The sequence below is a fragment of the Myxine glutinosa genome, chromosome 1 (genome assembly GCF_964187855.1).
Source record: "Myxine glutinosa chromosome 1, kmMyxGlut1.1, whole genome shotgun sequence".
Lineage (NCBI taxonomy): Eukaryota > Metazoa > Chordata > Myxini > Myxiniformes > Myxinidae > Myxine > Myxine glutinosa.
Genome location: NC_136261.1, coordinates 328,232,217 through 328,255,042, shown reverse-complemented (window position 1 = coordinate 328,255,042; position 22,826 = coordinate 328,232,217). Strand labels below are relative to the sequence as shown.

General features: G+C 43.8%; 1 protein-coding gene across 2 annotated transcripts in view; it reads left to right on the top strand.

The window, feature by feature from the left end:
* The window catches only part of LOC137416392 (hydroxymethylglutaryl-CoA synthase, cytoplasmic), a 35,922-nt gene that overhangs the window by 1,919 nt on the left and 11,177 nt on the right, over nt 1-22,826 (top strand). For both annotated transcript variants that reach the window (XM_068101957.2, XM_068101956.2), the window contains exons 2-10: nt 494-767; nt 5,739-5,913; nt 6,619-6,744; nt 6,853-7,017; nt 12,119-12,287; nt 17,679-17,849; nt 19,483-19,589; nt 20,488-20,613; nt 20,921-21,084. In XM_068101957.2, the coding sequence (XP_067958058.2) occupies nt 495-767; nt 5,739-5,913; nt 6,619-6,744; nt 6,853-7,017; nt 12,119-12,287; nt 17,679-17,849; nt 19,483-19,589; nt 20,488-20,613; nt 20,921-21,084 (1,476 nt within the window). In that variant the 5' untranslated portion in view covers nt 494. The remainder of the gene's footprint in view (nt 1-493; nt 768-5,738; nt 5,914-6,618; nt 6,745-6,852; nt 7,018-12,118; nt 12,288-17,678; nt 17,850-19,482; nt 19,590-20,487; nt 20,614-20,920; nt 21,085-22,826) is intronic.

Below are 22,826 nucleotides of genomic sequence, written 5' to 3'. Positions count from 1 at the left end.
AGTTTTTAAAATTTCCTAAAGTGATTATTCACCATTGAGCGATTCTACCCAAACCGACATACAACGCAATATTTCAAAAAGTTGTGGACGACTTATGACAAAACTTGGTGAATGAGTTGGGTAGGTGACACGAACAAGACAATTCGATTTTGGGTCATGTCGGATCCAGATCTGGCCTATCACTGGGACACAAAACATAAACTATTCAGTCTGGTGGAGGTACACGCTCTATCGAGTGCTGTTCTAGTTTGTGAATGGATTAGGCGCATTTATTTAGTGAATGACCCAGGATTTTGACTCAGGCCGACCTAGAACATTTGATTTTCAGTTACTATCGTGCATCATCGAGAAATACCTTCCATTGCCCTTAAAAACGAACGTACAGATAATTGGGGCCGTTAAAGAAGAACATTTATTTATTGAAACTTGTACAAATGGTCTTTTTTACTTGATGAAATTTGATTGATGTCTCACTCTCACGTGTTTCTTGCAGCATGCCAGTCACGGCAGGGAATGTGGACGAATGTGGGTGGCCGGCAGATGTTGGTGTGCTTGCCATTGAGGTGTACATACCATCACAGTACGTGGCCCAGAATGAATTGGAGACCTATGATGGCGTTTCCACAGGAAAGTACACCGTGGGCCTGGGACAGGAACGTATGGGGTTCTGCTCTGACTGTGAAGACATAAACTCGCTCTGCATGACTGTTGTGAACAGGCTCATGGAGCGGAATGCCCTTGATTACAGGAGCATCGGTCGTCTTGAGGTGAGGTCTCCTGACATACAGCCTCCTGTCGACCTTTTGATGTCCAATGATGTCCTTTTGCATTTTCCCCCCTACATGTAAAATGTATTTTCTGTGAAAAAGCTATTGACAAATGATTAAAAATAAACTTATAATTAAGTGCAGGCCTGCTTGCCTCAATGTAAATTGTGTATTTTGTATGCAAAACTTGATGTTAACGGTTAGGGTGCCGGCTTGGGATCCTAGGATCCTGGGTTTGAATTCCGGTCGATCGCTGAATTAACACCAGGGGGGTTGACTCAGCCTGTCATCCTTCCAAGGTCGGCAAATTGAGTACCAGCTCACTAGTATTTGGGGCACTGCATCAGCGGCACAAACGTGCTTCCAAAGAATTGATCAACCAGCAGCCACAGGCTGCAGACGAAACAACAACAATATGCAAGATTTGTAGTTGCATTTGCAAAACCTTGTACGTACTTGTGTATACAACATATCTGAATGACAGATTTCAACAAGGAGTTGATGCTTACGTCCATTGCCTTTTGGGTGGTATGAATAGATCTGTGTAATATGAACGTGATATTTTGGGTGGTATGAGGAATAGATCTGTGTAATACGAAAGCTAAATCTTTAATGTTTTTTAAAATATCACGTGCACAAGCCAAGTTATCGAGATGGTTACCATGGCAACATAATTTAGCCAATCGTCGCCATGATCTAATCAGGTTGAGATAATGTCATGAGGAATAGATATCTGCAATATGAAAGCGAAATGATCAACGGTTTTTGAAATCGCGTACGCAAAAGTACATCGACGGATGATCAGTCGGTCAGAGCTCATTTAATGTTCCCCATGTCTGACCTTGTCACCTGAGGTGGAATCTAAGATGAGGGCCTCATCTACCATCTGAGATGAGGGCCTCATCTGCCAGCATTGGTTGGTAGATGTTAAAGTTACCTCGATGTTCTTCGCGAAGAGTCTGCAAGCTATCGTGGGCAGTGGGCACCCTGACTAAATTCCAAATTCCTGCACACTCACTGGATTATCATGCGTCGGAGTGGTGACTTGTCCAGTACTGTAACCCAAGCCAAGAAACTGCTTTGGCAGAACTGACACTGTATAGACTATAGAGTATGTGCATAAACAGAGAGGCAGACCTGAGATGAAGAAAGCGGTCAACATTTGACAGTCCACGTTATCTTTAAATCCTACTATTAAATTTAAATACCAACTTCTTTCCTGGAAGTCCTTGCAATGTCCTTGTGTTTTATACTTCTCCCACAACCCCCCCCCCCCCTTCCCACGCCTCCTCCTCCCCCCCCCCCCCAAGCCCTCTCCCTCCCACAGATCTCCTGATGTCCCTGCTCCCAAATGTTGTGTTTGTGTGCTTCCCCTTCTCTCCCCATCTTGTCTACCGCTCCCCTTATTATATGTTTTATGTGTCTGCTTGATTTTTTTTTTTTTTTTGTGTGATAAATGTTAGCTCTTTCACGAGCCTCGATCCTGTATACAAAAAAAATACAAAATAAAAATTTTCAATTGGTCACTGACTTTAACACACATACATATATATATATATGTATATATATATACGTATATATATATATATATATATATATATATATATATATATATATATATATACAGTGGAACCTTGACTTACGAGTTTAATTCGTTCTGTGACCGAGCTCGTAACTCAATTTGCTCGTTTCTCAAATAAAATTTCCCCATTAAAATGCATTGAAATGCTATTAATCCGTTCCAGCCCGCCAAAAACCACACCATTTTTTTTTTAAATATGCAGTATATATAAAAATATCTCGCGCTTTATATTTCACCTGTATGCAGCATACAAGTTGGCAGGATGGCCTGGACTGGAGGTACGCACACTTGACTCTAAACTGTCCAGCCTGGGTTTGAATCCCGACCCAGCTATAACCTGTCATGGGTGAATCACAGGCAGGGTGATTCATCAATGTGTGTACCGCTAAACTGGGCGCCCCGTTTGCGTCCCATTAGTTGTTGGATGTTAAGGGTCTCACCGTGTTTTCCACAAAGAGAAGGCGAGCTATCGCCGGCACTCTGAACAAGTTGTGGCCTGGCATGCTCTTCTCCTCTGCCGTTATATACGTCCTCCTCGGCATCTTTTTCCAGAAGAGCCCTGTCTCGTCACAGTTGAAGATTTGCTGGGGGATGTATCGTTCGGCTTCTATCAGTTCGGCAAAAGTTATAATAAAATCTTCAGCTGCCTTCACATCCGCCTCACCAAGTCGACAACACGCACACCTCGCTCATGTTTTTCGACGATTGCGTGTTTTATATCCAAGCACATCATCCTCTTCTTCTTCTCAGTACTGCCCTTGGCACTCAATTTCTTAGGACCCTTCCAAAATAACCAAAATGCGAAAACAAAGCAGCAGTGATATACGGCAGAAATGCTTGCACGGCAAGATAACCACGTGACCGGAACCCACCTGGTGGCGGGTGGCGTAAGCTCCAAAATAACCAACATGCGAAAACAAAGCAGCAGTGATATACGGCAGAAATGCTTGCACGGCAAGATAACCACGTGACCGGAACCCACCTGGTGGCGGGTGGCGTAAGCTCCAAAATAACCAACATGCGAAAACAAAGCAGCAGTGATATACGGCAGAAATGCTTGCACGGCAAGATAACCACGTGACTGGAACCCACCTGGTGGCGGGTGGCGTAAGCTCCAAAATAACCAAAATGCGAAAACAAAACAGCAGCGATATACGGCAGAGATGCTTGCACGGCAAGATAACCACGTGACTGGAACCCACCTGGTGGCGGGTGGCGTAAGCTCCAAAATAACCAAAATGCGAAAACAAAACAGCAGCGATATACGGCAGAGATGCTTGCACGGCAAGATAACCACATGACCGGAACCCACCTGGTGGCGGGTGGCGTAAGCTCCAAAATAACCAACATGCGAAAACAAAGCAGCAGTGATATACGGCAGAAATGCTTGCACGGCAAGATAACCACGTGACTGGAACCCACCTGGTGGCGGGTGGCGTAAGCTCCAAAATAACCAAAATGCGAAAACAAAACAGCAGCGATATACGGCAGAGATGCTTGCACGGCAAGATAACCACGTGACCGGAACCCACCTGGTGGCGGGTGGCGTAAGCTCGTAACTCAGATCTCGGCTCGCATCTCAAAGCAATAAACCGCCCGAGCGATGGCTCGTATCTCGGAAAACTCGTAAGTTGGTGCACTCGTAAGTCAAGGTTTCACTGTATATATATATATATATATATATATATATATATATATATATATATATATATATATATATATATATATATATATATATATATAACTGTGAGAAATAGTAGAAACTCCACAGTACGAGCAGGGCGTCTCATTTGCATTGAATAAATAATCGGGAGATTGAATAAGACGCGGACGTAGCTTCAGGGCTTCGATCTTTAATTCGACAAGCTTTCGACCAACAAAGGTCTTCTTCTGAGTCGGCCCCAAGTTCAACGGAAGGAACTTGGGGCCGACTCAGAAGAAGACCTTTGTTGGTCGAAAGCTTGTCGAATTAAAGATCGAAGCCCTGAAGCTACGTCCGCGTCTTATTCAATCTCCCGATTATATATATATATATATATATATATATATATATATATATATATATATATATATATATATATACATATATATATATATATTATTACAGACCCTCGGCATCAAAAAGCTATATATACCAAATGAACCGTTTCAAATAAAGAACCTTGCCCCCATTAGAGCATTTCAATTGCATCAGATGTGGCAATAAATGTGAATTGTTGCTCTCAGCTTGCTGACTTGATGAGCGAAGGTGCCGTTTGCATTTTTGCCCCTTCCATCCCTACACCATTTGGGTCCCGTGTGGGCACAGGCAACTTGCTAGTTCCTTTAAAGATTTGTGTGCATACTTACCGCATATAATCCATACTAGTTTTTACAAAAAAAACTAACAGACACAAAATTATTTAAGCTTTCAAAAAAATAAAACCTATTATGCACAAATACTTAAATAGGGGTAGAGGTTTGCCTATGAGTGCAAGGGAATCGATGGATATGAAATGACCAGACAGGGAAAAATTGGTAATATTGGAAGGCAATAGAAAATCATGGATATTTGGGGGTCATGACAATATGGCATCGATGCACCACCTTTAAAACTGGATATGTGTGAAGGACAGGATTGCATTGCCATGTTATCTGTCCTTCTAGCCTTTCCTTTCTCTTTGGGTTTTAAACAACTTCCTACAACCACCTCAACTACTTTACACCTCCACCTGATTGTTTATTCTCATACTGCCTTGTGCAACAAAGATCAGAAGTAAAGAAAGCAATAATGCTCGTGGTATAAGAAAGCAAGAGGACATCGTAAAAGGACATGGATTTAAACTTTAAAGAAAGATATGGAATGTTTGGGTTTACACTAAACTTCTTCGTTCGTATGCAGCACAAGGCTGCAGGGTGTCATTATTGGTTGGGGTTGTGCCGCTGATGCAATGCCCTCTGTTGGTTCGGGCAGGAATTTGGAATTTGTTCATGGTACCGGTGATAGCTCGTCTACTGTTCGCGAAAGGCACCGTGGGATTTGTAATGTCCACCACCAAATGCTGGCAGACAGGACGCCCGTTTAATGTCCATCTCTGGGACGGCACACACATTGATGAAAACCGGAATCGCAGTTTATAGCTGGGTCGGCATTCATACACTGGGCTAGACAGCTTAGAGGCAAGTGTGCGTCCATCTAGGCCATCCTGTCAGCCATGCACTAAACTGACACAATAAATAGATCTGTATGGAGGAATTCCATCGTTCGACCAACCTCTTTAAAAAGGAGGAAATGGCCGTAAAATGTTTGGTGTCGTCGCTGTCATCATCATTGTTGATCTCACTTCATTTTTACCCAACTATTAACATTATTTCTTCATTTCATGTTTTTTACCTCTGTCTTTTCTCAGGTTGGGACAGAGACGTTGGTGGACAAGTCAAAATCTGTGAAAACTGTACTTATGCAGCTCTTTGAGGAGTCAGGAAACTCAGATGTTGAAGGAATAGATACGACCAATGCCTGTTATGGGGGCACTGCTGCACTGTTCAATGCCTTCAGCTGGGTCGAGTCCAGTGCCTGGGATGGTTGGTCTTTTTCCTCAATTTTCTTTGATAATAATTAATGCCTTGACTTCACCAATGAGCTACGAACTAGTTTATGCAAGATTTGTTGCATCTTATCTCGCCATCTTATCATGCTTCTGAACCCTCAAGATTGTAATTCAAAACCTGCTGGGTTCAGGTTTCTGATCTTGGGAAGTTTGGTTCCAGTTTGACCTGGTTCTAGCTTTAACTACTTCGGAACTGGTTGGTGGAAACGAGGCGTTTCATAGTCGGTGGAGTTGCTGACTCACCTCAAAGCCATTTAGCCTGAGTTTGAATCCCGACCCAGCTATAAACTGTCATCCTGGTGTTTCATCAATGTGTGTGCCGTCCCTTGAATGGACGTTGAACTGGTGTCCCATCTGCCGGCATTAGTTGGTGGACGTTAAAGATCTCACTGTGTCTTTCGTGAAGAGTAGGCAGGTAATCGCCGACACCCTGAACAAATTACAAATTCCTGCCCTAACTCCTGCTGAGAGAGGAATGGCAAACCGCCCAGCATAACCCTTGCCAAGAAACTTCTTCACTAGACGCAACGCTCTGCAACACATAATAAATACTTGTCAATTTGCTTTGTTGTAGTTTGTACAGCTTTGGCGGCTTCTGTAGAAAGTCACATGCTTGGATGATTTGTATTAAAGTTTTTATTATATATTTTTTAAAATATTTTTCTTTTTAATTGGCTAGGTCGTTTTGCGCTTGTGGTGGCTGGGGATATTGCCGTGTATGCTTCTGGGAGCGCGAGACCCACAGGGGGAGCTGGAGCTGTTGCTATGCTGGTAGGGCCTAACGCCCCACTTGTGCTCGAGAGGGGTGAGCAATTATCAATCAAAACTTGTACATCTCATCATTTCACCAAAAAAAAAAATCTTGATTACATATGTTGAACTATCAACAGATTCATATCTGGCTGCTTTTCAGGTTTGCGTGGCACACACATGCAGCATGCGTATGATTTCTACAAACCAGACATGCAATCGGAGTTCCCGGTGGTGGACGGGAAGCTCTCCATCGAGTGTTACTTGAATGCGCTCGATCGCTGCTACTCTGTGTATCGCAGAAAGGCTGAGGCCCATTGGCAGAAAAGTATGTTCACTTGGCATGAAATTTTGTTTAATTAATTTTGCAACATAATGTCGTACTTTTTTATGCCTCCGCGGATGCATTGTTTTTATGGGGGTTGTCCGTCCGTCCATGATATTTTTTTCGTTACCTCGATAACTTAAGAACAGCAGAAGGGATTTAAGTCAAACTTGGTACAAGTATGTATAATGATATAAAGATGAACCGATTGGATTATGGGGTCAAGAGGTCAAAGGTCAGAAGTCACGTTAGGTAAAAATTCTGTTACGAGCTAACCTGTGAACCAGTGAAGGGATTTTTAAATTTTTTTTTTACCAAACTTGGTACAAGTATATCTTATGATGCAAAGAGAAACTGATTAGATTTTGGCGTCAAAGGTCAGAGGTCATGTCAGGTAAAAATGTCATACTTGAGAACAGGTGAAAGGATTTGAATCAAGCTTTGGTGCAAGTATGTATAATGATGTAATATTGTGGGCAGAGGCATATCGGTCGACGTCGCAAGGTCGAAGAGCGCTGTTCTAGTTTAATTTTAAAAACACCTGGCAGTTTTTCGTTCGACAACGTTGAGAGAAGAGCTATCTTTTTGTGGCAGGAAGGATTTCTATTGTCAGTTGAGACCATTCTCAGTTGACCGCGAATGGCCCGACAACAGGATGCTATCATTACCAATGAGTCGCATTGCATCATTCAGCAGGTGCACAAGCATTTTTCTATGATGTTTCATCATTGAGGTGTGCTGCAAGTCTGCAATGGATTTGGGGCAACTTAACCATTTCCTTGAGGAAAAACACCAATTTTTCGCTGTTGTAAAGCATTGTTGGCTGCTGGGTTAATTGTAATTCGCTTAAGTGCAATTTGAGGCATGTCTACATTACAGTAATCCAAAACAGATAACTAGTGCATATTTGGAGAGATGTTAACAATTGCACATTTACATGTATTAACAAGAGTGCAACTTCAAATGAATCTTTTTTTTTTCTTTAAAAAAAAATGTTGTTTATTCAATACGCTCCTGCAAGGTCAGGGCTGCACCCCCTCTGTGGATCCATCGTCACCAAAGTTTCCGATGTTGAGCTTCAAACTCTGGGTGTTGGATTCGTCGTTGTTTATATTTTATTTTATTTTCTATTTTGTATACATAGTCAAAGTTCATGGAAGAGCTAGAACACAGCATGGATCAGGAAGCAACAGTATGAAAGGAACAGCAGAAAGAGGGGAGAGACAGACACCAGGTTCAATGGACAAAATGGATGGAGGTGGACAAACCAGGGATGCGGGCAAGAATGAGGTGTAGGGTAGAACTCTGTGGCAGGGGGATGGGAGGAAGGGGAGCATGAGTGAGGGGGTGAGGAGGGGTGGACAAGATGGAAGCAGAAGCAGAAACAAACTGTCAGGTAAGAAAAACTGGAAATTTGGAAGGAGGTAGGCTTCAGCGAGGGTTAGCAATGGTAGAAAAGATCATGGTTTTGGATTTGGGATGGTCTGAGATGGTGGTCAACAGTTGTCTAGAAGACCTGGAGGGAAGAATGAGATTGAAGAAAATGTGGAAGTTGGATCCGCAGGTGGGAAAACAGAGGAACGAATCTGTGGAGTTGTGCAGTGATTCCGGATTTTTTGAGTTGAAACAGAAGGGGGTTGATGGTGGACCATGTGCACCCTACATAAACTTGATGAATGGAGGTTGGGGGACAAGCATGGAAACAGCACAAGGTGCAAGACCAGAAAGAAAGTGCTAGAAGACACAGAGACCACAGACCCGTTGTAATGGCAAAGTGACTTTCGGTCAGGTATGCCTTCCACGAAGAGGAGGCAACTTGCTTCGGAGTAAGTGCCTCCACAGGATTCAGTGTACCATGGGTGGGTAGAAGGGTAACTGAAGACGAGATGGGATGAATCTGTGAATGAGAGAGAGCAGGTTTTTGTGGAAGAATTTCCGGGCTGAGTTAACATCAGGGGCAGTATATACGGGAGACTAGTTCTCAACTGAGATGGCTGCTTGCAGTCCCTGCTAATCTGCCGAAGTGAACTGCCATACTTGCCGGCGTTGGTGCAGCTCTCTGAAAATAGCCAGGTAGATTTTGACTCTCACAAGCATATCAGATGAACCAATTGGAGCAGAGGAAGAGCAGGAGACATTTGAGGGAAAGTTTGTCATCACCAAGTCCTGAAGGGAGGATTTGCCATTGGTGGAAATCCGGGTTGGAAAGCTCACATATCGAGTCAGTCCCATGGAGTCACAGAAGTCCTTTGCCGAAGTGCCAATATTGGTGAGAGAGGTAACAACACCGAGCCAATTTGCATGGTGACAAGGAGGTGCTGATTTGTTTTTTTCTTTAATCCCATCCTTCCATCTTCTCTTCGGCCTTCTTCTTGGTCTCCTTCCTTCCAGCATCCATCTCTCCACCATTCCAGCTGTCCGATCTTCCTCCATCCTCCACACATGCCTAATCCACGTTGGACACCGCTTTTCGGTCAGCTCACTTAACTTTCTCTGTCCGGTTTTTATCCTCACTTCCTCTTTCTTTACTCTTTGAATCCAGCGAATCCCAAGTATTCTTCTTGGGCATCTATCAAAACCATTCAGTCTCCTTTTCTCCTCCTTCGTCCAAGTCCAACTATCCGACCCATACAGCACCACGCTGCTGCGTTGTACAGTGCATTCAGAAAGTATTCAGACCCCTTCACTTTTTTCACATTTTGTTATGTTGCAGCCTTATGCTGAAATCGTTTAAATTCATTTTTACCCTCATCAATCTACACTCAATACCCCATAATGAAAAAGAGAAAACAGGATTTTAGAAAGTTTTGCAAATTTATTAAAAAGAAAAAACTGAAATATCACATTGACATAAATATTCAGACCCTTTGCTATGACACTTGAAATTTAGCTCGGGTGCCTCCCATTTCTCTTGATCATCTTTGAGATGTTTGTATACCTTGATTGGAGTCCATCTGTGGTAAATTCAATTGATTGGACATGATTTGGAAAGGCACACACTTGTCTATATAAGGTGTCACAGCTCACAATGCATATCAGAGCAAAAACCAAGCCATGAGGTCGAAGGAACTGCCTGCAGAGCTCAGAGACAGGATTGTGTCGAGGCACAGATCTGGGGAAGCCTACAAAAAAATTCTGCTGCATTGAGGGTTCCCAAGAGCACAGTGGCCTCCATAATTCTTAAATGTAAGAAGTTTGGAACAACCAGGACTCTTCCGAGAGCTGGCCGCCCGGCCAAACTGAGCAATCGGGGGAGAAGGGCCTTGGTAAGAGAGGTGACCAAGAACCCGATCGTCACTCTGGCTGAGCTCCAGAGATCCTGTGTGGAGATGGGAGAAACTTCCAGAAGGACAACCATCACTGCAACACTCCACCGATGTGGGCTTTATGGCAGAGTGGCCAGACGGAAGCCTCTCCTCAGTGAAACACACATGAAAGTCCGCTTGGAGTTTGCAAAAAAGCACCTAAAGGACTCTCGGACTGAGAAACAAGATTCTGTTGTCTGATGAAACCAAGATTGAACTGTTTGGCCTCAATTCTAAGTGTCATGTCTGGAGGAAAGCAGGCACTGCTCATCACCTGCCCAATACCATCCCAAAGGTGAAGCATGGTGGTGGCAGCATCATGCTGTGGGGGTGTTTTTCAGCAGCAGGGACTGGGGGACTGGTCAGGGTTGAGGGAACAATGAACGGAGCAAAGTGCAGAGATATCCTTAATGAAAACCTGAAACTGAGTGCTCAGGACCTCAGACTGGGCCGAAGGTTCACCTTCCAACAGGACAATGACCCTAAGCACACAGCCAAGACAATGCAGGAATGGCTTGGGGACAACTCTGTGACGGTCCTTGAGTGGCCCAACCAGAGCCCTGACTTGAACCCAATCGAACATCTCTGGAGAGACCTGAAAATGGCTGTCCACCGCCGGTCTCCATCCAACCTGATAGAACTTGAGAGGATCTGCAGAGAAGAATGGCAGAAAATCCCCAAATCCAGGTGTGCACAGATTGTCGCGTCATACCCAAGAAGACTCGAGGCTGTAATCGCTGCCAAAGGTGCTTCAACTAAGTACTGAGTTAAGGGTCTGAATACTTATGTAAATGTGATATTTCAGTTTTTTATTTTTAATAAATTTGCAAAACTTTCTAAAATCCTGTTTTCTCTTTGTCATTATGGGGTATTGAGTGTAGATTGATGAGGGAAAATATGAATTTAAACGATTTCAGCATAAGGCTGCAACATAACAAAATGTGAAAAAAGTGAAGGGGTCTGAATACTTTCTGAATGCACTGTACACCTTCCACTTGGATTGCAAGCTCATGTCCCTTCTCCTCCAGATATCTCTGCTCAGTCTTTTGAAGAAACCCTCTCACCAACGCCAGCCTACTCTTCACCTCCTTGTCATTAACTCCCTTATTTTGCTTCTCAAGAAAATAAACTAACTGACTTTCTCAATTACTTCATCCCTCATCTCCCCTTCGATTCCATGAAAATTTAACTTGCCTTGCATATAATCATGCTGTGCCTTCTCCGTTACCCTTAAGATGTAATTTATTTTTATTGTAATATTTTGAAAGTGCTTCTCACATTCATTTTGTGACATTGCAACCAAAGTGCTTCTTCAAATAATAATACACCTTTTTTATTTTATTTATTTATTTTTTAATACATCGGCTAAGGCTCATAATAGAGCTCACACATCCACACACACACATCCACACACACACATACATCCACACACACACATCCACACACACACACATATCCACACACACACATCCACACACACACACATATCCACACACACACATATCCACACACACACATCCACACACACACATCTCCACACACACACACATCCACACACACACATCCACACACACGCACGTCCACACACGCACGTCCACACACGCACGTCCACACACGCACGTCCACACACGCACGTCCACACACGCACGTCCACACACGCACGTCCACACACGCACGTCCACACACACACGTCCACACACACACGTCCACACACACACACATCCACACACATATACACACAAAGTGTTGACCTTAATTGAGGATGTGTTGAATTTTTTTTTTCTTTTTCTCATCCACAGTGGGTGTAAACCAGCGCTTCTCACTGGACAGTTTGGACTATATTGTGTTCCACTCTCCTTATTGCAAGCTCGTGCAGAAATCGGTGGCGAGGCTTGCCTTGAACGACTTCCTGGCCGCTCAACACTGCAATATGACACATCACCATTATGCCGGGCTGGATGCCTTCAGGTAGGCAGGCATGTGAACAGTACCAATGAAAGCGACTGACATAAGGTCTCATTTACGTTGCGTTTCACTAGACCTGGTTGTGATGATGTGCTGGTTGTCCTTTGTCACTACTGCCCAAGCAGTCGTTCACGTGTGAGCAATGTTGGTGATGGAATTTTGGCAACCATTGTCAGTCATTTTCCTTTTACATGAGTCATTGCTCGAGGCAAATTGGATCGATTACAAGCAAAAACCCATTGTTCAACGACATGAAAACACCCAGCAATGACATAATACAAAAAAAAAAGAAATACTTGCTGGTATCAGCAGGCATCACTGTATTGTGACCAGTCTTTCAGGCAAGATGCTCGGCCATTTGTAGCCTCATAGGTAGTAGGTTGTAGACAGCAACCGCCCAGGGTGGTACTACCGTCCTGACAGGAGCGTTAAAGCGGTGCCCGGAACCATCTTACACTCTCCGTGTCAGGATTACTGGTCTTAATTTCTGTCTCGCTCAAACTACAGCTACTGGGCTAGCTTTAATCTCTTTCTCGCAAACAAACGTCAAACACCATATACTTTTCCATCATACCTATGTCAGTCTCTTCTCTTTTATTTAAGGCCTTGCCTGTGAGGGCTATATGGCCCGTGCCTGGAGCCTCCAACATTAAAAAAAAAAAGAAAAAAAAAAAGTATACAGTCATCCCTCGCTATATCGCGGTTCACTTTTCGCGGATTCGGTACATCGCGGTTTTTTCTCGCTAGTATATGTAAAATTATATCGCGGATTTTTCGCTATATCGCGGGATTTTGCGGTATAAATGTATTTTTATATACTATTATTTTAAATATTTTTGTGGTAAAATAAGCATTTTCTAGCCTAAAAAATTAAAAAACGTAAAGAAATAAGAAAAATACAGTATTTAAAACATATTACAAGAAATAAAATACTGTACATAGTGTACAGTAGAAGGGTAGACAAAGAGTCGTGCGTATGGAAAACGCCAGTACATTCATCATCGTCATCACCTTCATCGTCATCAGTACTGCACAGCTAATTCATCATCATCTTCATCACGCAAGTTGTAGTATTGAAGAGCCGGGGCTCTTGCTTGATACGGACGAAATGACGGGCAAGACACAAACTCGTCCGAGAAGATATTTATTCTCAAAACCAACTCGGGAACACTGAAAAGCCCATTTATCGGGCTGCATTATAAAGCACAACCAGAAACCGAAAGCCACGCCTCTCAAGCGTGGCGTGCTTCGGTGAATCGGTGGTCACGTGATCAACAGGTGTAGCTGATTATACCCGCAAAGCGCGGCACGCTTTAGCGGTCACGTGACCAGCCACTCTCGCGCCGGGAATCCCCGCCGGTGACGTCACCGGCTGGAGCAAGGAGATTCTGATGCTGGTCTTGCTTGGGGAACCCATGGGTAGCTACAGTATCTTCAATGGTGAGTACCCATTAGAATTTTATATGTTGTTAAAATTACGTATGTTTAAGAGTGTAAAAAGTGTTTAAGAGTATAGGAAGTGTTTATAAGAGTATGGGAAAGGTTAATAAGAGTGTGGGGAGTTCATAATGCTTTAAAATATATATTTAAAAAAAATATATATATGGTCGCTACTTCGCGGATTTTCGTTTATCGCGGGGGGTTCTGGAACGTAACCCCCGCGATAAACGAGGGTTCACTGTATATATATATATATATATATATATTGTTACGGACACGGCTAAAGATGTTGCTTGACCGAGCGGAATGGCCGCCGTGTTCGCACAGTTTACCCGATTACCCCCAACTCACCCGATTCCACTCGAACGTTGGCCAAATCGCGCTACGCTAAATCAATGATGGAAAAGACACAACGACTGGGATAAATGAAAGGACGCAAGGGGTACAGTTCTCAAGACCTCCGGAGGAGGATATAATTAGTGGTGGAGAAAAGGGGTAGATTACAAGGTAGAGTGAGGTAAAAGACACAGAAGAGATAGGCACTTAGATACAATCTTATCTATCCCAGACAGACCACAGACAGACCACAGACAAACGGAACAAGGCTGACTTACACAGGGATTGATGGCAGGGAAGGACAGGTAGTCGATAGCACAAGGTGCACCTTGGCTCAGGGACAGGATAAAGCGCGGTCCAGTCCAGAGATGCGGGGAGGTGTCACAGCGCTCGGAGGTGGCGTCCTTCTCTCTCCAAGCTCAGCGCGCATCTGACGTCACCTCCCTCTTCCTGCGCATGCTCAGCGGGGAGTCACACGCCCTCGGCTGGTTGGCTCCGCCCCAGATGGGACCGGTCCGCCGCTTCTATTGGGTGCGGGGGTTACCGGGCTCCGCCCTTGACGAGGAGCTGACAGCGAGCCCCTACTTGGTAACCCCGTCGAGCACATGTTCGATGGCGGCTCGTTGGAAAGGCCTGGTGCCCTCCCAACACCCCCTACCAACCAAGCCGGAGTGAGGACGCACACTCCCCGCGCTGCCGCCGCTGTTGTTGTTGTTGTTGTTGCTGAACCGTGAGGAAGAGCTGCGGGGAGGTATTGGGAGGTCCTAAACTTCCTAACGGTGCCATACAATCACATTCGGGTGCAACGAAGAGTCAGAATTAATGGAAACGAGTCCTTAACTGACATAGACTAAGAATAACTAGCAAGATGTCCTATAGTTGTCTTACATGAGATGCGGTGAACCTGGGCACGACATTTAATGGGGGAAATAGGGGGAGGTCGGGTCTACAGAGTGTTGTTCACAGAAAATGGGACTAGGGAATGGGGGATTGGGGATAGTTGGGAAGTATTGAGGAAATAGGGGAATATTTACAAGCGGATATGGATGGATGCAAATCCCATATCCGCAACAATATATTGTTGCGGATCTCAACGTCGGCCTTTCCCCTTACCAAGGGGGGATTAGTCCCCTTGTCCATGACTAGCCGATGCGATCCGGGGCTATGACGTTCCTTCTGGACGGCGTTGAATAGGGTGGTAGGCCGAATTCCTATTACCTAATTACCAACGCCTCCCAGGAAGCAAGGAAATATCCCCGCCCGAATCACGGTTATAAGTAGAAACGCCGAGCGATAGCGAGCCGTGATCCGAGCCGTTAACAAGAACTAAACCCGATCTGAGCAGTTCCTAATCGTGCCACGCTTACCCAATGGAGGAAAACACTGATACGGTCGAATCAGGAAAGACAGGAAGAACAGATTGGTTTATTTACAATTTGTACAGGAAGGAGAAGAAGAACACACAGTGAAGCTTATGCAGTCTTAACTTATCCCAGAACACGGGCCCATTTCACAATCAGACACACTCACACGGGGATGTAGATGGTCAGGGTGATGGTCCAGGGATGATGGCGTCCAGGCAGTTCGCTCCGGGCCCCGACTCGTACCGCGAAGCAGATGGTCAGGGCGGCAGAAGCTCCCCGCGGGTCGTCGACACGGAGCGGACAATTACGAGGTTAAATGCGGGGCGAAAGGTAGGCTGGCTGGCGGTTACTTCGCGGCTCAGCCACGTACGTAATAAATGAACCGGGCTTTATATTCGCTCCCAATACAGTTCGGTGCAAAGCGCCTCTCCCACAGGAGTCCTTTATCATGCGCCAGCTCCCTCCAAGTCCTTCTGCATGATGCGCTTTCCTCACGAGTCCTCTTTACAATGCGCTTTCCTCACGAGTCCTTTATCACGAGAGTCCTTCTACAACGAGTGCAGTTGCGTCAGTCCTTTATCACGAGAGTCCTACAACGAGTGCAGTTGCGTCAGTCCTTTATCACGAGAGTCCTTCTACAACGAGTGCAGTTGCGTCAGTCCTTTTGAGGGCTTTGTACATGCGCTTATATAGCGCCTCCCAGCGAACCCTCTGGAACTTGCCAGCCGCACCCTTACCACGCCCCTCACGCCATGTCACCCGAGCCCTGGTTGGTTGTTGGCTCTCACCGTCGCCGCCTTCTGACGTGCTGCTTGATGCGGCCACACCTCTTCCTCGTGCTCCTCCCTCTTTTCAGGCCTACCTCGTGGCCACCCGACTAGTTTGAGCGAGCCACTGGCAGCTAACGCTGCCGGCCCAACGCGTAACAAACGAGGTGGATTAGCCGAATGGGGCGCGGGATGGATGCTGCCCAACGAGGTAGATTTGGAGGGTGGCCGCAAAATGAACGGGACCTAAGCTTATTTCTTTTACACAACGCAGGTATCACTAATGGAAATGGCCTTATCCTCACACATACTATGACATAACTAATGTTCTAAAGTGGCCTACGTGTTGCTTGTGGACTAACTATGAGGGCAAACCTTTAACCTTTAATGATGTTATATTTACACTCTCAGAACCGTAACTATATATATATATATATATATATATATATATATATATATATATATATATATATATATATATATATATATATATATAATACAGTACTGTATTGCGAGTATTAAAAATTTCAGATTTGATTCAGCTTTTGAGCTGTACCACGGCCAATAAAGAACCATTTTTTTGTGAAGGTGTTGGATTTGCTTATTTGCTAAATCCATTTAATCTTCAGTTACTCCAATTACATCACCATCATCATTGTTGACATATAATGATTACCCTTAACCGTAAAAGTTACGAGTGTAGGATGTGTAATCAAAAGCCACTGGCTGGCGACTATCAAAGGAAGCACGACTTGAATCATAAACTCCACTAAAATATGAAAATTAGTGGGACTGTTAACAAAGAATACTAGTCGTGGTAAAGACTGGTGACTTGCGCTCAGCGACTTCCTCAACTCATGTTTGGGGAAAATACATTAAAGGGAATCCTAACTCGGACTTTAATAAGTTGAGGAGATTACCTTGAACTGGAATTGATAGTCAAATGTGAACATTATTTGTTTTGCAATACAATAGTCACTCCTTGCCAAATGTTTATTTGAATAAACAATGGATTGTGTCGAATAAAAGTGGATAAGGGCTTGTGTGCTACCATAGGATCGCTGCTCTCTTAACTCCAAAGGATCACTGTTCACCTCCACTCATTCGTTCCTCTTTCTTCCAGGTCTTCAAGACAGCTATTCACCACCATTTCAAATCATCCCCAATCCAAAACCATGATCTTTTCTACCCTTGTTAACCCCCCTCCAACCACCAAGACCACCTCTCTCCAAATTTCCAGTTTTCCTTCCTGAGTTTCCTTCTGCATCCATCATGTCCACCCCATGCTTCCTCTCCTGCCCCAATCTCCTCCCCACACCCATTGTTTTGTCCAACTCTCCGTCTGTTTTGTCTTTCAACTCTGCTGTTAGCCCCCTCTCTGTACTGTGTTTTTTTTTTTTCTGTTACATTCTGATCCATCCATTCAGTGTTCTAGCTCTTTGTTATGACAATGTGTTCTAGTAAAACCGACTCTTGCCATTCTGCAGGGAGGTGACCCTTGTGGACTCATACTTTGACCGGGATGTGGAGAAGGCATTCATGAAAGCGAGCGAGGACATGTACTTGCAAAAAACCAAGCCGTCCCTCCTTATTTCACGTCAAAATGGAAACATGTACACCCCGTCTGTGTATGGTTGTTTGGCTTCTCTCATCTCCCAGTACGTATGCTCGACAACTCCCCAAATCCCTAGTAGTTCTGGCCAAGTCTTGTGCTGGTTGGTCCTTATAATAGACTTTCTTGCATGAGGTCTTGTTTGTGATATGTAATTCAGCTTTTAATATATCTAGTGCAACAAATAGCAATCAGTAAGTCTGTAGCCTGGCCAATAAAGTCAGTGACTAACATAACCAGAACTTTCATTATATTAAAATAACACTCAGGAGAAGGGATGGGGAGGGCATCTATATATTACATCCAGAAATGCGGCAGAAGTCTTTACCTTTCTTCCATCCTTTCCCTCCTTTCCTTATTTTCTGTTATTTACAAGATTGAGACGCATGGAAGAGCAAGGTGACAGAGTATGGACTGACAGTGTGGCAGTGGGGCAATAGTTGGATGCAATAAGCAAGGAAATAAACAAACAAGAAGACGTCATGCGGAGCACGATACTTGCAAAATTCCCCCCCCCCTCCCAAAGAAAAAAAATTCCATTGATACAGCAAATTGTCCATTTCATCAAGATTAAAATTGACAATCTTGATCAAAGCTCGGGTCAATAGGAAGAAAAGTGACGATTTTTCAGGTGAAAAATGATGGTTTTGGAAGGTTGACCTCGAGTTGACCTTTGACCTTTTGACCTCGAAATAGTATGTTTCCCAATTTAGTGACTCGATATGTAAATGCTGTTCAATTTTCAAGTCAATCGGTTGAGAATTGACGGCTTTTTAGATGAAAATTGATGATTTTTAAAATTTGACCTTAAGTTGACCTTTGACCTTTTGACCTCAAATAGTATGTTTCCCAATTTAGTGACTTGATATACAAATGTTATTCAATTTTCAAGTCAATCGGATTTAAAATGGCGATATTAGAAATTTGACCTCCAGATGACCTTTGACATCAAAATCAATAGGCTTCTCAATTCCAACCTGCTAGCAAGAGGATTGTGTTTGGAAGGGTTTGTGTGGGGAAAAGGGATTATGTGTAAGGATGATGTGAGATGGTGGTGCACTGCCTACTTGAAACACTGAAGGGACGAATGTGATAGAACACACCATTTTCCACTGGGAGAGGTTTTGTTGATGGCGAACCATTGACCACGCAAGTGGAGGAAATCTGTAATCCAGGATTGAAACCGGCCTTGTATACCACAGGGAGAGAGGTTGACAAGATGAGTGGCATGTAATACTGTTAAATATCCGAGTTAGGTCGAGAGAAACAATCCTGACCTCTTGTTTCATTGCTGAGCCTCCATCCATTGCTGAGGGAGGAGCAGCAGCATATCCAGAGTTGAGTGTCTGGATTGGATTCCAAGCTGACGGTCAGTGGTCAGGCTGTGTGAAAATGGGACAGACTTGACATCAGCAGCAATGATGGGTTCCGTAACTTTGTTTATAATTCAAAGTAAGCTTACTGGACTACAGTTGATCTGTTTTTGCACCTTCGTGCGGACAGTAGTGATGTTTGCTGACTTCCAGGCAGTCAAAGTGGCTAAAGGAGAGACTTCCCTGTACCTAATACGTAGATTTTAAATTGCTTATTCAGGTAGGTCTTGCTAATCAACCCTTGCAGATTGGAAGAAAAAGGAATACGAGACCATTTTGTGACGGCACCTTTCCTTCACTCCACAGAGTCCCAGCACAGACCTTGGCAGGGAAGACAATTGGAGTGTTCTCATACGGCTCTGGAATGGCTGCCTCCATGTTTTCTTTCTGCGTCTCTGCTGATGCTACTCCTGGTATGACAGTGTGCCAGTTTTGTTGTAGTGTAGAAGAGCAGATGTGGCATACGGTAGGTAGACATTCAAATTTTTGAATGAAGCATCACAACAATTATTCTTCAGCCACTTGTCTGTCTATCAGGGTTCAACATTAACACTTTTCCAGTCTGTCCATGGGACAGCTTGGTTTTAGCTTTTACCGTTCCCGTCAACCGTTGCATGGTTGCACCTATTATCCAACTACATGTGAAGAGATTCAATTATCTACCCCAGGGCCTAGCTATCCCCACCAGGCCAACTAAATCAGATCTCACACGGCCTCGTGAATCGTGAAAATTAACACTTTATAAACAACAATACGTGCAATGCTTACTGTGTAATGTTTTTCAGACTATAATGCACAAAATAATTTGAAGAAGAAAAAAAAAACTGATTTAAAAACAATCTTGGTCAGGTTGGTCAAGTCGATGAAGATGTGCAGGCTACAGTAGGGCCTCCACGCAGTTGTGAGGCCATAGTTTGAATACAAAGTACTCAGTTTATAAGTGATACAAATCTTACAAAAACAGATCCTGGTTTTATAATTATTCTTCAGCTGAAAGACATGTCTATTTCCCTTGTCGGAATACGTCGTCCCACACCACACAGCATGTGAACTTGTGACCATGTTGTTTTGCTGACGTGGTAAATAAATGTAGCAGTTCTCATAGTGTGAGCATGTGGAGCGATGCCGTTATGATTCTTTGAACTATTTGTCAGGAGGGGGAGATGAGGGGAAGTTAGTTTGGGGGAGGGTCTATAAGGATCCTCTTAATCACTGTGGCTTTAGACGAATAAAGAACAACTATGAGGTTAAGATGTGTCAAGCTTATTAAACTTCCTGGTGGTAAAATTGACCCTTCCTTCGAACGTGCAGGCGCAAGCTTGGAGAAACTGGTGTCCAGCCTATCAGATCTTGAGACCAGACTGGATAACCGCCATTCTGTTTCTCCAGAGGAGTTTTCTCAGATCATGGAGCTGAGAGCGAAGACTCATCATGTGGGTGAGCAACACTCTGTCGCAGCGATTGTGATTTGAATCGCAATTGAAACTTTTATTTTTCCTGGTGGACTCACTATCTAATGAGAGTCTAGCAATACATTATTGTAACACCTCACCTAAGGTTAATGGAGATTATTGTTACATAAAACAAATTAGATGAGTGTAAGATGTGGGTTTCCAATCTTTGCCTTTTGTATGTGCAAGCAGAACTCAAACTCTTAAGATTATTTGAGTTTTTATGCTTTGAACATATGTGAGCGCACAACTTCCAATGAACAGTTTAATTTTAAATATCCATGTGCATTCAGCTCCTTACACACCGCAAGGTCGTGTAGACGTCCTGTTTCCTGGCACCTGGTACCTAGTGAGTGTAGATGAGAAACACAGGCGGCAGTACAATCGTCAACCCCTTCACGGCAATGCACTCAAAGAGCCATCTCCAATAACCAGCTCTGTTGGGCATCGATTGCAGGTGAGTTCTTGCATTGTCTGGAGCGTGATCATGTACACGCTTTGCGATCTGACTTTTATTCCGTTGTGCGTATTTTCATTTACCATTTAGACAAAAACTGCAAACTACTTTGTGTGAACAATTAATTATCGGTACGACCGTTTCATGGCAATGACTTACACTACCGATCAAAAGTTTAAGAACACCTCAATTTTTCCAGTTTTTATTAAAATTTACGCAGTTTAATGTCTCAATGTACTCTGAAATTAAGGATAGAACCAATAAACAATTGGAGATAAAAAAGAAATCGTAGAATCATTTTGTTTCGCAAAATTTAATTGAAATTTTTGACTCACCAAAGTAGCAACCTTTTGCATATATAACCGCCGAACACACCCGTGGCATTCTTTCTACAATGGAAATCAAATATTGTTGGGAAGTTCTTCTCAACACTGTTGCAGAAGTTCCCACAAATGTGTTGCACTTGTAGGTTGCTTTGCTTTCACCCTTCTGTCCAGTTCATCCCAAACCAGCTCGATGGGGTTTAAGTCTGGAGACTGTGCTGGCCATTCCATGATTTGAAGCTGACCATCTTGTTCTTTTCCTCGAAGGTAGTTTTGACATAGCCTGGAGGTGTGTTTAGGGTCATTATCTTGCTGTAGGAGGAACCCCTGACCAACTAGGCGTATACCAGAGGGCATTGCATGGCGCTGCAAAATGCTGTGGTCGCCCTTTTGGTTAAGGGTGCCAGTCACTCTGTGCAAGTCGCCGACTCTGAACCCAGCAAAAGAGCCCCAGACCATCACGCTTCCTCCTCCATGTTTGACAGTTGGTGTCACACACTGAGGAACCATCCTTTTGCCTACTCGACGGCGTACAAAAATCCTGCGTGTTGAACCAAAGATTTCAAATTTTGATTCATCGGTCTATAAGACCTTCTTCCAGTCTTCAGTAGTCCACTGGCGGTGCTTCATGGCCCAGGCAAGCCTCTTTTTCTTGTTTTGCCATCTTAGCAATGGCTTTGTTACTGCCACTCGACCTGTTAAACCTGTAGCTCGAAGTCTTCTCTTCACAGTTGAAACTGAGACTTGCTTACTTCGACCAGTGTTAAGCTGTGCTTGAAGCTGTTGTCCTGTGAGCTGCCTATCACGCAAGCTGTTGACTCTCAGAAACTTGTCTTCTGATTCTGTTGTGGCTTTAGGTCTGCCAGACCTCTTCCTGTCAGTTTCCTCCAGTTTCCAATATACTACTTCCTGCAGTGCAATATTGTCCAAATAATGCTTCAGAGGGTGTAATAACAGTCTGTTCCAATACTGCTTTCATACAGACAGGGGGTTTGTAATCAGCAGAGGTCAGGACACCTGTAGGAATTGTTTGCATCAGCTTTCAAGGCTTAATTTACTTACATTGCTGCAGAACAGCTGTAAGTTGTTAACCCATTACTTGTTCCCTGAAGAAGGCCTTTTTTTTAATTTTACAATATAACTGTGCAATTTCCATTATTTTCCCGTTTTTGCCAACCTAAACTTTTTTTTAACCTTGAGCAGTTTGCTGCTTACCTTTGTACCATTTCAGGTTATTCACTGGACATTAAATTGCGTAAATTTCAATAAAAACTGGAAAAATTGAGGTATTAAAACTTTTGACCGGTCGTGTAGGTTTGTCATGAATAATTGGTTGATCACCATAATGCCATGAATAAGACAACTTTGGCCTTGCCATGGCACCCAAAGTAAATGCTATATTTATATATATATATATAT